Consider the following 15,247-nt stretch of genomic DNA (forward strand, 5'->3'; position numbering starts at 1 on the left):
AGAAAGACCTACTTATTGATGGAAGGCACACTGAGGGAGACAGAGAGAGGGAGAACAAGCACATAAAAATGGATGGTGTCAGGCAGTCATATAATCTCTCTGCAGAATGAATTTGGTATTGTTATCCTTCCAATAATTCTTTTAAATTGGATGATAAACCAGAAAACTGATGCAAATTTGAGCCTGATACTACAGCAGAATAATCTAATAACTTCTACATTGCTGAGTGGATGCAGACAGAGATTTGTTTTACTGGTATTCAAAACCTCACTTTCTCGAACATAAAAATGCATTACAATAAAATGCATAAATGTTCATACTGTGAACAGAAAATTCATATTAAATAATAATTTTGCTGAATATTTACAGCATTACTACAGTTAACCTAGATTTATGGACATTATTACAAAAAGTTGAACTGTGTCCAGAAAAGTCTGATCCAAGTATTCTAAGAAAGTGGTAACCTCAATTCTGGGTTCTCTACTGAAAGCAACAAGCTGTTTTATTGATCAAAGTATATGGAATGCATATATTCACTGGAATAACCTCAGGATTTGGTTGATTTCAAACTAAATTTTGCAGTCTTCTCCGTCAGACTAGTAAGGCAGAGGAACATGACTTGCAGCTTATGCTCACAAAGAACAGTACATATTTATAGAAACCCAATAAAATCCCAAGCACAGCATTGTAGCAGTGTGCACCTACAAAATGTATCCTGACCTCTTTATGAGAAATAAATACACTTTTCATTGTAGTCTCATCTGAGAATACAATGCAGACTTTTTTCCCAAAAAGCCATATACCTTTCTCTATAAATAATACAGAGCCAGATCTTGTATGTAACAACTGAAGTGTACTCAAGAATAAATTAACTCATTTTATTTAAAGACAAACAATATTAATTCTTTCAAAATGTTAGACTAAATAATTGATTACTAAAGTAATTAGGATATTTACTTGCTAATAGCTATGAAATAATTAAATTCACTTTAATTAACAGCACTAAACCAAATAAAAAAGCCAAACAAAACACAATCTCTAGATACTCAAAACCTCAGTTTTGCTTATATACTTGTTACTCCTCTGGCACTTCTAAAGAGTTGAAGGATTATTCCAGAAAATATCTGGGTTCTTCAGCTCCTTTTATATCCACTAGTGAGTCTGTCTAACAAACCTTGTTCTTCTGCTCCTGACCTGCACAACTTGCTAGAACAAAAAGTGGTGTACCTATCCATTGAATCATACATCAAAACTGATCTGGTTGAAAAAAGAGCCAGAATATCCAAAAGCTTCTTCTAAGTGGGTACTATTTGTTCTTAGGCTCCTTAAGGGAGTGATCAGGTCATTTGTAATATCTTGGAGGTTCATAATAATAGCACTTTCCTCTGGAAACAGGAGTTGGCAAAGGAAATAGAAGACCCGCCTGGTACTGTAGACAGGAGATGGAGCTTCCAGCTCAAACAGACTGCTGAGAGGAGAAGGAGCTGACAGGGCTCAAGGGACTTCCTTGTTTGCAGCAACTCACAAAATCATTGAGTTAGATTAAGCTAGGCCTGGAAGGTTAATTCACTCAGAGCTCTGAATGGAATCTGAAAGGTTCATGTCACATTTCTTTCCCAATTTTTTTTTATTATCTAAGTTGGCAAGTTCATCACATGGCCACTACAACAATTTTACTAGCAAGTGCAGGAGGTGGAAATAAGTAGATTGCAGAGAAAGGGAGATAGTATGATAAATAGGTTATCCTTTTCTTCCATCTGAACAATAACTTACAAATTTTCCTTTTTAAAGTAGGATACATTGGAAGTACAAAAAGGAGAAAAGCTCCAGAAAAAATAGAAACATCTGTCAGAAAATACGGACTGAATTTGCATGACATTGGGATATTTGCAAGCAACTATCCTCTGCCTGTGTCAAAACAGCTCTGGAAGCAGAAAGGACAAGGAATAAGCAGGCAGTTTAACTCATGGTTTGTGAGAAATGGATGGCAATGGATACTTGCCTGACTAGTTGTCATGTAAGCAAACCATGAATAAGAGAAGGTCCTGAACAGAATTAATGTTCTGTCAACACCTGACAGTCACACAGCACCATGGGAAGTGCCAGGACACTGAATGTCAGCATTAGCTTCCTGCTTCCACAAGGCAGGTGTTGCAGCATAGCACTCTGACTTCCAAAGGGCCTTTCATGACAGATTTTTTTTTTAACAAGTTGAATACATTAAAAATACATTTTTTGAAATCAGATAATGTTTTCAGAGATGCAGAGACTATCAGAAAGAATGAAATAATAATCTGTACAAATAAATTTTAGCAGTTTATACTTGCAGCATTGATATTGTCCTCAGTAGTGGTTTCTTCAGATGACATTTTCTGGATTTCTCATGAAAAGAAACTATGGGCCTGATACATACAATTTGTGATGTCTTATGGGACATTCCCACATTAAAGGAAAGAAGATTTGATTCTGAAACTGTAGGACAAGCTGAAACTCATTCCAGCTATTCCACCTGATGGACTTACTACTTTGGGACATCTGGAAAATGCATTCACAGCATGTACAGGCATAAAGTTTTGTTCTTCCAACTTAATATCATATTAAATTATATTAATTAGTGGTTAAAATTACATTCCTTTACTCATTTCCTTGCAGTGTTGATATGGGCAGATGAACTGATTCTGTCCTGCACCTCCCAGACGAAACAAGTAAGCACAGAGTAGTCACTGAAATAATTAGATCTATCACATGGACTTCAAGCGCTAAAAATGTTAGAAAAATAACACCTTTTGTATGGATAAAATCTACAACATTTCTCGTCCTAGGGCTGGGATGAGGACTGAACCGTACAGAAAAAGGACAATACTGAAATACACTGTGTTTCATATAATGAGTACACAAGTACTGTAGTAAAAATCTGTGCAGAGAGCTGCAGTGCAAAATTATCACACCTTCTCTTAAAAGTAAAATGGCAGTTAGAAACCCAGAACTGCAACCCTAATAAAAAATATATAAATAATATTTTCATAATTTAGACAAATTATCAGCAATGTAATTGGGATTGGCTTGGAAATTAATTTTAAAAACTTACCATTTCTAAGGCCATAATACGTTCCTAAAAGCAAAATACAAGATGCCATTAGAAAGCAAAGAATATAAACAGTGTAAGTCAAAGAATGATGATTAGGATTCATTTTGGGGTTTTGGTAGTCTCATATGTACAGTTTTTTAAAAAAAACTCACTGAGCAGGATCTCTTGTACTTAATTGGATGTCTTCATCATACCATCCCAAATAGAAATTTGCCCCAAAAATAAGAAACCACCCAGAAACAAGGTAAGAAAGGATTTGAAAAAAATTACTCAATACATTTTTTTTCAATTAGTGCATTAGTTTTTCAATATTGCTGATTTTAGTCTCATATATCCCAAAGAACGATTTCTTTTTTTATCATCTCTGACTGTAAATCTAGCATGTTTTGGAATTTCTGTCATCTTAGCATCAGGCTTAGTTTTCATTTACGCACTTCCTTAGAAAACTAAAAAGTAAATTCTATATCATTATTCTTTCATCCAGAAATAGTTCTGAATGATGTTTTGTTAATAACAGGATGACATTAGTCAAATAAATAAAACAAACTTGTGTCAGTTTTAATCCAGCACAAAATACTGAGAACTCAGAATTAGCTAATTTACTGTATATACTTTAACATTCTTTTCCCATTGTGAAGTATTTTTAAGAAAAATATGAAGTTAGTAAAATCAAGATAGTGTACTCTGGTACTATATCCTGACTAGGTATGGTATTTTAAGTAATTTGACAAAACAGGTAGTCAAGTGCTTAGGTGAATCCATTTATAGTATGTGACCATTAAGACATTACAGGAACTCTTACCTCACTCAAATATTACTCATTTTTTTCTCAGTCAAGGTAGTGTATCATATGCTAAAGTCTTTATTCTTCCTTAGAAGCAAGTCTGAGATACAGACTATTTCTGTACATCAGAACAAACATATGACAAAAAATATTATATTGAAAACTCAAATTTTTATTCTGAGATGTTTGTTCCTCCATAAAATTGCAGTAGCAAACATTCATATTTTTTAAAGATTCTACAACAAAGCACATACTCATTATCGTTAAAAAGATGATGTTTACAGATCTCATAAATTTCTGGTTATATTGAACAACAATTCAGATATAAATTTTTTCAGTGAAAGAGGACTACTTTGAAAAAAAAGGTTTAAGAGTGAGTGAGGATGGTTACAATGATAGAATAAAGAATGTTTTCAAAGTGACTCATGCGTTAAATAAAGTGCATTATATACTTGCCAAATTCCAAAAATATAATAAACTCTCACAATATCAGCAGTTAATTTTCTGAAGACTAGCATCTAATGTATTAGGAAATTTGCCATGGATAATTTATATACTACTTGACTGTGAAAGCATGGATATCTGAAGGGGGAAAAAACTTCTATCAAGCATTTGAATATAGGAACAGCAGCCAGAGCACTACAATTCACACACTTAACTGGACCTACCAGTTAGGGAAAGGAATAAAGCAAATTAACCAGGAACATGACAGTCAGGCAGGCACATCCACCCATGCAAGACACTACTATGATGCAACTTCCTGCAGTCTAAAATTACTCCTCATTCAATCAGAAGAAATATCATTAGAACAATTTGTCAACCATGAAGCTTCACATGAAAGCAGATGCAGAGTTGGTTCACATGAAAGGAGATCTTTTTACATTGATGTAACTAGATATGCACCTGTGTAAACTGCTTGCGCAGACAAGCTCTCAGCCTTGTTGAACTTGAGCTGCCAGAAAGCCAGGCCAAGATTTTTCTTTGAACAGGAAACAGCTGGATTGGTGTGTTGTGCAACTTTTGGGTCTGGCAACTTGTAGCTTCTTACTAGATCAAACTGTTTGTACACTAGCTTCTTTGATACCTCTGGCCCTCAAAATACCTTCTATTTATTATATGAGAAGAGAAGGTTCATCTTCAAACAAACTCCTATCATCAAAACTCAATACACAACGTCATATTCCTTATGAGCCTTATCTTCATCAATTCCCTCACAAATGTCCAGCTTTCAGTACACTCACAGAATGCTGACTCATTGATACTCTTCATATCATGTGTAATTTTTTTTATATTATATTGGGTATTGTTTGCAGCAATTTGTTGTTGAAAATTTCTTTTTTTCTTTCTGAGTTCTGAAGAATACACACATAACCCTCCTTAATAGCCTCCTGAGCCTCACAATTCAGACATTCCAGTCTGATTTTGCTTTCTAGGCCATTTCAATTTGAAAGGAGTATGTTTTCTTTGACTGTAATGCTTCAATACTATTCCAAAGCTGAGCTTAGGGTAAATCTGACTTTTTAAGCACAAATTTAAAGTGCTTAGCACAAACAGCTTTACTGCTAGATGACATAGAATAAGGATTTATAATATTGTATCAGGTCCTAGCAAATGACTAGTCCATTCTTCCTCAGGAAGGTGACTCTGAACATTTAGTGCTTCAGAGGCTTTAAATACTTACTTAGAACACCTTACTTTCAGTTTTATTCAGTTTTACAAAAGAAAGTAACAGCCCAGAGAATTGAACCCCAGTGAAAACACTCAGCAGTGAGAATTACTAGCTATTGGGTCTGTATTTGTCTGCATATATTTTCAAATCTGAATTTAAGCTATAAGGCAGTTCAGAAAATCATAATGCTGTAATACAATACCATAGTTTTAAGAAATTTAACAAAAAATGTAGCTAGTTAGTTGAGCAGAAAATATACCTGGAGAGCTCCCATTTCTTCCTCTTTTCTGTGTGTCTTCTCTAGTAGCTCTGCAAAATGAAAAATTGAACTTGTAAATTCAACTTCCTGTCTCATGGCCTGATAGAAAAAGTACAGTGTAAAATGGTAATTGAGTTTTTTATTTTACATATTTCGCAACACTCCTTTTCAGCTGATTAAATAACAGATTAAATGTGTCAGTGATATATATGATTGTTTCCAAGCATGGGCTGTTGAGGTGACTAAAAAACAGCCTCAAGAACACAGAAAGACAGTTTGACTGGGGGCAAAAAAAGCTTTAAGATTCACTTAAATTCAGATAAACTTTTCTACACAGAAATAAATCTTCTGGTATATTTTTAGAATTGAATAAAAAAAACCAAAGAGATTCTCTCTAAAAATTGTCTACAACTGATTGTCAAAGCTATGCAATTATATGTATGAAAAGTTACTGTAGAATACTGTAGACTATTTTGACTGACAATAATTACCTCCTCTCACTAAAATAGAACAATTGTGCTAAGAAAAATAATTCACTGTGACAAAATATTAAAAAAGTTTCTTATTGTCTCTACAAGATAAAATCCTAATATCTTGTATGGTCACGTGGGACAATTATAGACATTGGCACATATATGCACATATGTAATATTTCACATTAGAAATTAATTTTGTTGGAATTCTGTGGCTTATGTCATGAGTTACTTTTCCCTTTTATTTCATTCACATATTTTTATTATTAAAATCATGTTTTTGATAAATTGCAACATATTTAGAATTCTGGGAAACCTTAAATTTATAACCTCATAAAGAGCAGGAAAAACAAAAAAAACATGCTGCAGGCTTATTGCTATTTTGACTATCAGAAGTTCACTCATGAGTTTTCCATGAGAAGAGCATTGCTTTATCTAAGCCAGAGACTGTCCTTGAATTCAGATATGCTCCAGTTTGCAAGTAATTATGAGAGTTATGAGATTATGGAACTGCCTTGACAGTGTCAGAGGACTGAATTCTGACTGTCAATTCCCTCAGCATCCAAGTACAGAACAGTTAACCAAAAGTACCTGTGTTTACCTCCCTAAGAAATAAACTATACTGATACTTACATAGTCATAAAGATAAGCCTCAATGATTTACAATAGTAACTACATAAAACATATTCTACTGACATTAATTTGTGATCTTTCCTTTATATCTCTAACCTTTTACTTTTCTCCTTCTCTTGCTATGGAAACTCTCTGTGAGCATCCCAACCCTCTTTTTTTTCATAGCTTATTATTAATTTCTGATTGCATGTGGATTGACACTTATTTCCAAGCACCAGTCCTCTAAAAGAGATGCAGATAACATATAAAGAAATTTATAAGTTAATTCTTTCACAGGCTGAGAGATTGACTTACTATTCTTTCTTTGCTTCTATATCATTTTTCCCAAATCCTTTCTTAAAATTAGTAAAATTACTGCTTCTTCACTTTGTTTTGCTTTATTTATACTTTTCTGGATTATTCTTTGGTATGCTTTCAGTCCAGTGATCCAACTGCCACACAGATTACTGTAGCCAAACGCGCTGCCATCAACATTAATACAAGAATTTTGTGTTGAAAAGTAGCTGCCCTGTATGTTTTCTTTGGGCATATTCCACTATTATATGTAAGTTGATAAAAATTTGTATTGTAATAATAGCTTTGAAAAAATTTAGGAGCAAGGAATGTCTAAGAGAAAAGGGTGGGAAATGAAAAATTCATCCCCATGTTCCATCTGGCCAAAAAACACTCAATTATTATACTTGACTTTGCTTTATTTTCATTCTAATGAAAATTAAGATTCTATTGTACAGACATGATTGTTGTAAGTGAAAAGGTTGCTATTACAAGGGTCCTTTCAAACATCTTCTATCTATCTAATGTAAAATAAGTTGAACTGACTTCTGCTAACAGTCTTTAGATTTGAAAGCTCCACATCTGAAATTAGGGTGATCTAGAATGCATTTAGTTCATTCTACCCCTATCTAAATTGATTGTCCCCCAGGGCGCTTCACAAAATTCTGTTCCTGGAACAGAGGTGTGGCAGGCAGGTGTTGAAGTGGTGTTAACTGACAGAATATGCACCTGTACAGAGTCATCCTTTATGAACACATATTTAAAAATCAAGTTCTGCATTGCAATTGATGATTCCATTTAGTATTCCATGTAAAATAATGGCATGTTTTCTCCAAAGCTGAAGTAAAAAAAAATTTAAATGAAAGCAATATATATTAAACAGCTATACAAAAAGGCATATATAGCATATTATATCATTCCTCTGGACATCATTTACCATTACAGAGTAACTTTGCTTAATTGATATGAAAAGCTCTGTTGATTTATCATTTGTACAACACTTCCCATATTTAAGCTCTTGTGCAAACTTAAATATGTTTTATGTCATGTGCCAAAAAATAACATTGCAATAAATTAAGATAGAAAGAGCAAAGATGGTCACTGGCCCTAGTGGAGGCTCCTTTCGTCCATCCTATGAACAGTTTTTCCCATTAAAGTTTTGTTCATAAATGAAGTTGCACAGTGGCATGGGTTGCTACAACAATCTTGCTATCATCTTCTTTCAAGGCCTAATGTAACCACAGGGTACTTGGGGATTTTTCAAAGCAATAAATCATTATTCTCATGGTGCACAGAACACGTCAATTTATAAATTTACTAGAAGAAATAGCATTATTGAAAAAGGCACCTTTAGGCATTCATGGCTCTTCTCAAAAGATGAATAATACATGGAAAAAGACAAGAAGAAAGATGAGATGTAGAAATAAAGATATTCATCAACATATTCCCTTTTTATTTCTAGCTAAATATGAAGCTTGCAATCCAATAAGGAGCTATAAGGTAAAACTATTAAAAAATCATATATATTTCATATGTTTAAAACTATTCAAAATCAACAGCAAGCTCAGGATATTGTCTGCAAAATTAGAGAGCCTACTTTTGTGCAGCTATACAAGAAACAATTTATTTACAGTGCTTAAATTACAACTCATGTAAATATTACATCTCACTGAGCTATGCATCAGTAAACACCAACTGATTGTCCTTGAAGTTACATACAGTGACTTAGATTTGACTAATCAAACTTACAGGAAAAATATAGGTTATGATTTAAAACATTCTGTCAGAATCATCATCTCTTGCAGTTTGCCTGACACTGAACCACTGCAGTATGTTGCAAAACACTGCAATTACTAAGCTGGAGATGAAGATTATATATTCCATCATGCCACACAGACAAGTGAGGAAAAAATGGTTATTCAAACAGATTTTTCACACACACACACACACACACACACACACAGAGGTTGTAATTTTTACTGCTGGTGAAAAGTATAAGAAAATAGATTTAGGAGGAGATATGTATTGATTGAAATGAGTAAAATGCAACAGTACTATCTTATTTATCCTAGCTGATCGATTAATATGCCAATAACTAACTACAATGTTAAAACTCCTTCATGAACTAAAATATTCAAGTCCTTTATGCTGGGTGTAACAAAGGTGGGACAATGAGTTTCTACAATTGAATTTATAATTTCTACAATGTACTGGATAAAACAAAAAGTTTCCTTTTGTTTCTAACATGATATCTGGACTGTAAATAACTTTTTTATAGGTATAATTCTTGCTTCTAATTTGCATCCCTCAATAAGTCTTCCTTGCGTTTCATCCGGATATTTCTCTTTATTTCCCTTCCACTTTGGTTGGTATTTGATGTAGATTATTCACTTAAGAGTATCTCCCACACTTCACCTAGAAAACCTATTCCAACATTTCACTTGTCCTAAGAAACAGTCCAAAATTCTCCTCATCAGTTTTATAAGCTTTCTGTACCTGTCATTACCTACTACACTACTACAGTGTCTGCCTTACAATGAATTCAAAAGTTCAAGAGTGGATTCATATATATATATATATATATTCAAATACAAAGCTTAAATACACAAGATACTTGGCTGAGTTGATGGAACGTCTTCTACAGTCCAAATATGATTGCATTGGAATAGTCTGTCTGAATATGAGAATATATTCAAAAAACTAAACTATAAGGTTACCAATCAAAAAAATTATAGGTACCAATGTTCTGCCTTTCAAGAGGACTTTATCAAAAGAATGAGGATTTTTTTCCCAAAGCTTAAATGAGATCTTTTAGTTCTATTCCTGGCTCCCCTCTATTCCTGGGAATTTTCTGTGCTTCATTTCAAAATGGCTAAAGAAAATATTTCTCTATCTTCTGACGTGAAGCTCAAACAAAGTGCACTGAAATCCACGCAAAATATTCCTATGAACTTTCTTATGAATACAAAAGGTGACGACAGCCCAAAACTTCACTCTTAGTAACTGTCTAAGGTATGAGCTGGGAGAGAGATCATGTCTATTATATTTGTTTATTCCCAATTTAAACTACTGTAGAAGGAGTATGAGGGAGAGTTGTGAACACAGATGCAGTTAACACATCTTGAAGCACAGCTATAAGCATTCTGTTGTTTTCCTTGGAATGACCCTTATGTACCAGCAGACATGCTGTAGAGGATTCCAAAAGCTCCTGAGGGACCTTAGGGTTTCTAGTTAAAAAAAAGTCACTAAAGAACAACTTCCAAAAACAAGCACCACTTCCTAGATGCTTTAGTAAGTTTCATTAAGAAACAGTAGTGACACAGACAAGTAAGAAGGCTAACCTTGAAATGATAAAAGAAAAACGTCTCGTTCTGATTCAAAGATGGTTTCATTATGAAGATGTGTTCAAGGCACAGGTCTTTTAGCTCTCTAGGGTTGAATTTAAATAGGTGTGTATATTTATTTATTATCAAGTTGTAATTTTAGATGTATTTATTGTCAATAAAAAAATGTACATATATTAGGGTATATATATTAGGTATGCTCACAAGATTTTTACTAATGGGGCATGCAATCAAAGTTTGGAGACTAGTGCTCAGTATTAAGAACCTTGGGACAATCTCACTTCTGAAGTAAGCAGACTATGGCTGGCACTTAGCATTCAGAATCTGATTTTTTTCAATAAAGGCGTTTAGTTTTAATAAAGCTGAAATGTTTTAGAAAACTCCACAATTCTTTCTCCTTTATATGTCAAGCAGCACACATTTTAACACACAGAATTGAGAGGAAAAAAGCAAAGTTCAAGGAAGAACAAGGTCTAATGAGAAGGGTGTCTATGGGAAGAGAAACTCTGTGGGAAGAATGAGGAAGAGAAGAAGGAACTAGAACTATATACAGCAAAGTGACAGAACAAGAATGTATGGCTTATTATTCAAATAGAGGCTCTCTTATAAGCAGTGGATCATATCTGGAGACCTTAACATAGCTTTTGAACCATGAGTAATTGGTATCCACTCATCTTCAAGTGCCAATCACATCTTTGTATGTAGAAGAGGAACAATCTCTATGTTAATACAAACCTAATATTTTTTATGAGTGCTGTCTCTAAACAGCTGTCACTATCACAAATTCAGAGGTGGTAACCCAAGGATTGCTTGTTCTCTGAAGCAGGGTCCAAATAAGCAAGCTGAATTGCAGCCAGAACAGAATCAAGGGTCTCTTCTAGAATCTAGAAAGATGTTACACCAGAATTAACACAGCTGGGATAGCAATAAAGCTATTAACTCAGAGTGAGTCACAACTGCAAAGCTATAGAAAACCTTCTGTTTGCATTATTTGCTCAACTGTTCTCTACAGATATATAAAAGCATATAAAAAGCATATCAAGTCAGACCACTGGAATTTCAGTTTCAGGCAGACTCATTAATCAATCAACTTGTCTCAGCCCTAAGCAGTTTCATTGCCAGTAATACTAAATCTTCTATATGAGTGTCCTGGCACTACAGACTTTAATCTGCTTCACTGCTGTAGGATGATACCATCATAGCTTTTCTTATTGAAGCCTTTACTAAGCCATGATTTTACTCACTGCAGGCTAGAATTTTCTTTATGTCTCTATTTAATAATTTCCTAAAAAATTTCTTTAAATGCACATATTTCACACTAAATTAATACTTTAGACAGAACTTTCTTGTCTGAAAACAAGAACTACAGATATCAAGAATGGTATAACCAAAAAAAAAACCCCAAACATGAACAAAATAATGGAAAATTGATCCAGTATAGCAAAAAATTTATCTGAAAGGCATGGCTTCTGCCATGAAAATTAAAATGGGACATACGAAAAACCAAAAATGCAGTTGACAATTTTTGCCCCATTGTTTTTAATTACTGCCTTGGACAGCTGGTTTGAAACCGACTTGGGAGTTTCAGGATGTTGACATGTCCTGATTACAAATTATCTAGTTATAAAAACTACATCCACAAATCTGCTGCAACCAGGAGGTTGCTGTGGAAGTTAAAAACAAGTCATACAGGTGTTGGTTGAATCTATGCTCAAAATAATGATTTAAACTATATTAAAAGAACCCTAATAATTGCTCTCATCTTGTAACATCCTTTGTGTCAATGTCATGGGGTTTTTTTCCATTTAACATGCTTAAGGATAAAAAAAGGGCAAGAATATAGCAGGAAAAGCCAGCATTGTTCCTGGTTATTTCTTCCTCTTACATGAGCTAAGGAACATTGTCCTGTAATTGCACTTTAAATACAAAATCCAAACCTCAAACAGTAACTACAGTGAAATCCCTCTAGTCATTATAGATTCTGGATTATGCTTTTATTTGCAGGCAAAAAGAGAAAAATTTTTTTAAGAGCAAAACAAACTTTTCTTATGACAAAATTTTTAGTACCATTAAAGGTAGTAATAAAATATTAATTTAATTTTGGTAACCGAGACAGTATTTTCAAATTTCATCTTGCTTATTATCAAAAACACATATGCCAAAGAGAATCCATTAACACAAATACACATGGTATTTGAACAGCTAAACACTAGATCTGAAGTATGCTGCTATGCTTTTCTTTTGGCTACTATTTACTGAAACATCTATCAAAAGACTCCAGCTCTTCTTTCAGACTATCATTAGGGTGCTATGACTTGACTACAATAATAGAAGTCTCTTTTCAGTTATAACTCTGCAGAATTTCTTATGAAAAAAAAGAAAATATTTAAAACCCTAAAAATAAAGATAATTGAGGAAATAATTGAGATTTACTGAATTTAGAAATTACTCTGACACTAGAAACTCAAACAGAAGACAAGTCATAGCGACATTCTGAATTTCTGTCACTAAGCATTCTGTGATGATTATTAATATTTCTAAGGCCTTAAATGCCAATTACTTGACTCTACTTCTAGCTGAAACTGTTATCATATATAGGTACTGATTACTCATGCAGGAGTAACATAGCTAACCAGTGCTGGAATGCAGATAATCATGCTCCTACTAGAAATAAATCTCAAGAACAGGTTAAAAAAAAAAAAAAATCTAACATACAATGGTCATGAATAAACACTTCAGATTTTGTTTAACAAGTTTTGCTGGGAAGCTATCAATTTTCAATCCTAATGATCTAATAGCACATTTATACAATGAAATTCTTTACTAATAGCATCAAATAAGCTAGTTTGGGTACTAATGACTAATGTAATTACTCCTCCTTCCCATCCCACAGAAGTCAGTCCAACCCAGCTGACATGGTGCTAATCACCAAGTGCTCCAGTTCCACCAGATGTGCTCAGATCACATTACAGATGGCATTTGCAGCTGCATTTGCCAAAATGCAGGCAGCTCTCTTTGCTCCCTGCCTCTGGTTGCCCATTGCTCTTGCTTACTTTGTCCTTACTTTGGCAAAATGACAAACCTGGACCTCCAAAGGGTCTCAGTTCATTACAACCAGAACAGCACAATGGCAAAAACCAGACAGCCCTATGTGGCTAATACAGAGTAATATACAATTACAGAGGGGTCCAACAAGCATGAGACATGGAACAAGAGATGGAGAAAGTAGCACTGATGGGAGTGAGAGAAACAGAAAAAAGAATTCTGCCTTTTCTCTGCAGTGACATTAAATGTCTCCATGAATAGGAAATTGCAATTTGACCCACTAACTTATGATTTTCTTGGATTTGCATGTGTGAGCTATCATCACACCTGTCTCTAGCATAGATTTATGCAAGGAAATTGAACAATGGTTTTTTCTCTCAGTTTTTATTAGAAAACCTATTAAAGAACCTGGTAAGAAAAAAAAAACAAAACAGCATTATATAAAAGAAAATAGATGAGGAAATGTCTCAAAGCAAGGTCCTCATAATAGTTGATACTTTAAACAGAAAATGCAGTTGAATATTTTTAACACTGCATATAACATATAATTGTTACAATTCTCTCCTGAATGGAGAAACATTTCCTTTCTGATAATGAATAAAATTTTCCAGTAGCACACAGAAAGAAATGGAAACTTAATTTGTTTTCATTTACCAACTGCAAGCTAGAAAGATAATTTGTCATTTCTTGTTTTAGAAAATTATGTTGATATGTGGCATGGTAGCTATATAAAAAATTATGGTGTGGCATATGTAAATGTCAAAACAGGAAATTGAATGCCACTTTCTTCAGTGAGCTCTCTCTCTTAATATCCTAGGATTTTCTTTTTTATCATCCCAACCACATTTATGCATATCAGCAAATTTCCTTTTGGCTACATCTGAAAGGCAGCTGTAGATCTTAATGCAAATATACACAGAACTGATCTTGGACCTATCAGTTACCAAATGGTCAACAATTAAGGGTATCCAGGTTTTTGAAGCAGTGAGCACAGCTGATTTGAATTGAAGTAACTGGGCAAACCAAAGGAGGCCAACAGCTGCAAGACAGAAAGATTTTCTAGCCAAGGTCACTTGTTACTTGAGATGAGTAATTCTCCCAAACCTAGAGGTGAATTTCTTAATTGGGCTGTTTGAAGACTGGAACTAAATAATCCATTTGCAATGTTCACAGCATAGGAGAACAGATATTACAGGAAGCTCAAAGATACTGGTCTTGAAACTAAGTTTCCCTGCTTTTCAGAAAAAAAGGATCTTATAGTAGCTTGGATGTCCTGCCACAAGAGTAAAGCACACCAAAAAAGTCCTATCTCCATGGGATTCACTCCTTGATAAATGTTTAAGAAAGCTATTAATTCTAGTAGATGGCCCAATGAATCACTAGGACCCAAACAGCTTCCAAGAAAACATTTACTTCAACCAAACATACATGCACAGAGCTCAGTATGTCTCATTGACACCCAACATAATGCAACTAGAAATTATATAACAGCCTGTCTATTACACATGCTACAGAGGAAGATGCAATTAACTGTGCTGACAATTACGAAGCAAGCTGTAATAGCAACATTTACTTATAATTGTTTCAGCTGCAGTTAGGCTTTAAGTTTATTCCTTGGTGGGACAATCCTGTTGTTGTACTGTCCCACAGTAAGTGATGATACAAACTGAGACTTACCA

At 34.1% G+C, this 15,247-nt stretch overlaps 1 protein-coding gene across 3 annotated transcripts in view; it reads right to left on the minus strand.

The window, feature by feature from the left end:
• CEP128 (centrosomal protein 128) overlaps nucleotides 1–15,247 on the minus strand; it is a 100,925-nt gene that overhangs the window by 26,726 nt on the left and 58,952 nt on the right. For all 3 annotated transcript variants that reach the window (XM_056493386.1, XM_056493387.1, XM_056493385.1), the window contains 2 exons: nucleotides 5,801–5,850; nucleotides 3,089–3,112 (listed from right to left, as the gene is read on the minus strand). In XM_056493386.1, coding sequence (XP_056349361.1) covers nucleotides 3,089–3,112; nucleotides 5,801–5,850 — 74 coding nt within the window. The remainder of the gene's footprint in view (nucleotides 1–3,088; nucleotides 3,113–5,800; nucleotides 5,851–15,247) is intronic.

Source organism: Oenanthe melanoleuca, chromosome 5, assembly GCF_029582105.1.
Source record: "Oenanthe melanoleuca isolate GR-GAL-2019-014 chromosome 5, OMel1.0, whole genome shotgun sequence".
NCBI classification, from domain to species: Eukaryota; Metazoa; Chordata; class Aves; order Passeriformes; family Muscicapidae; genus Oenanthe; species Oenanthe melanoleuca.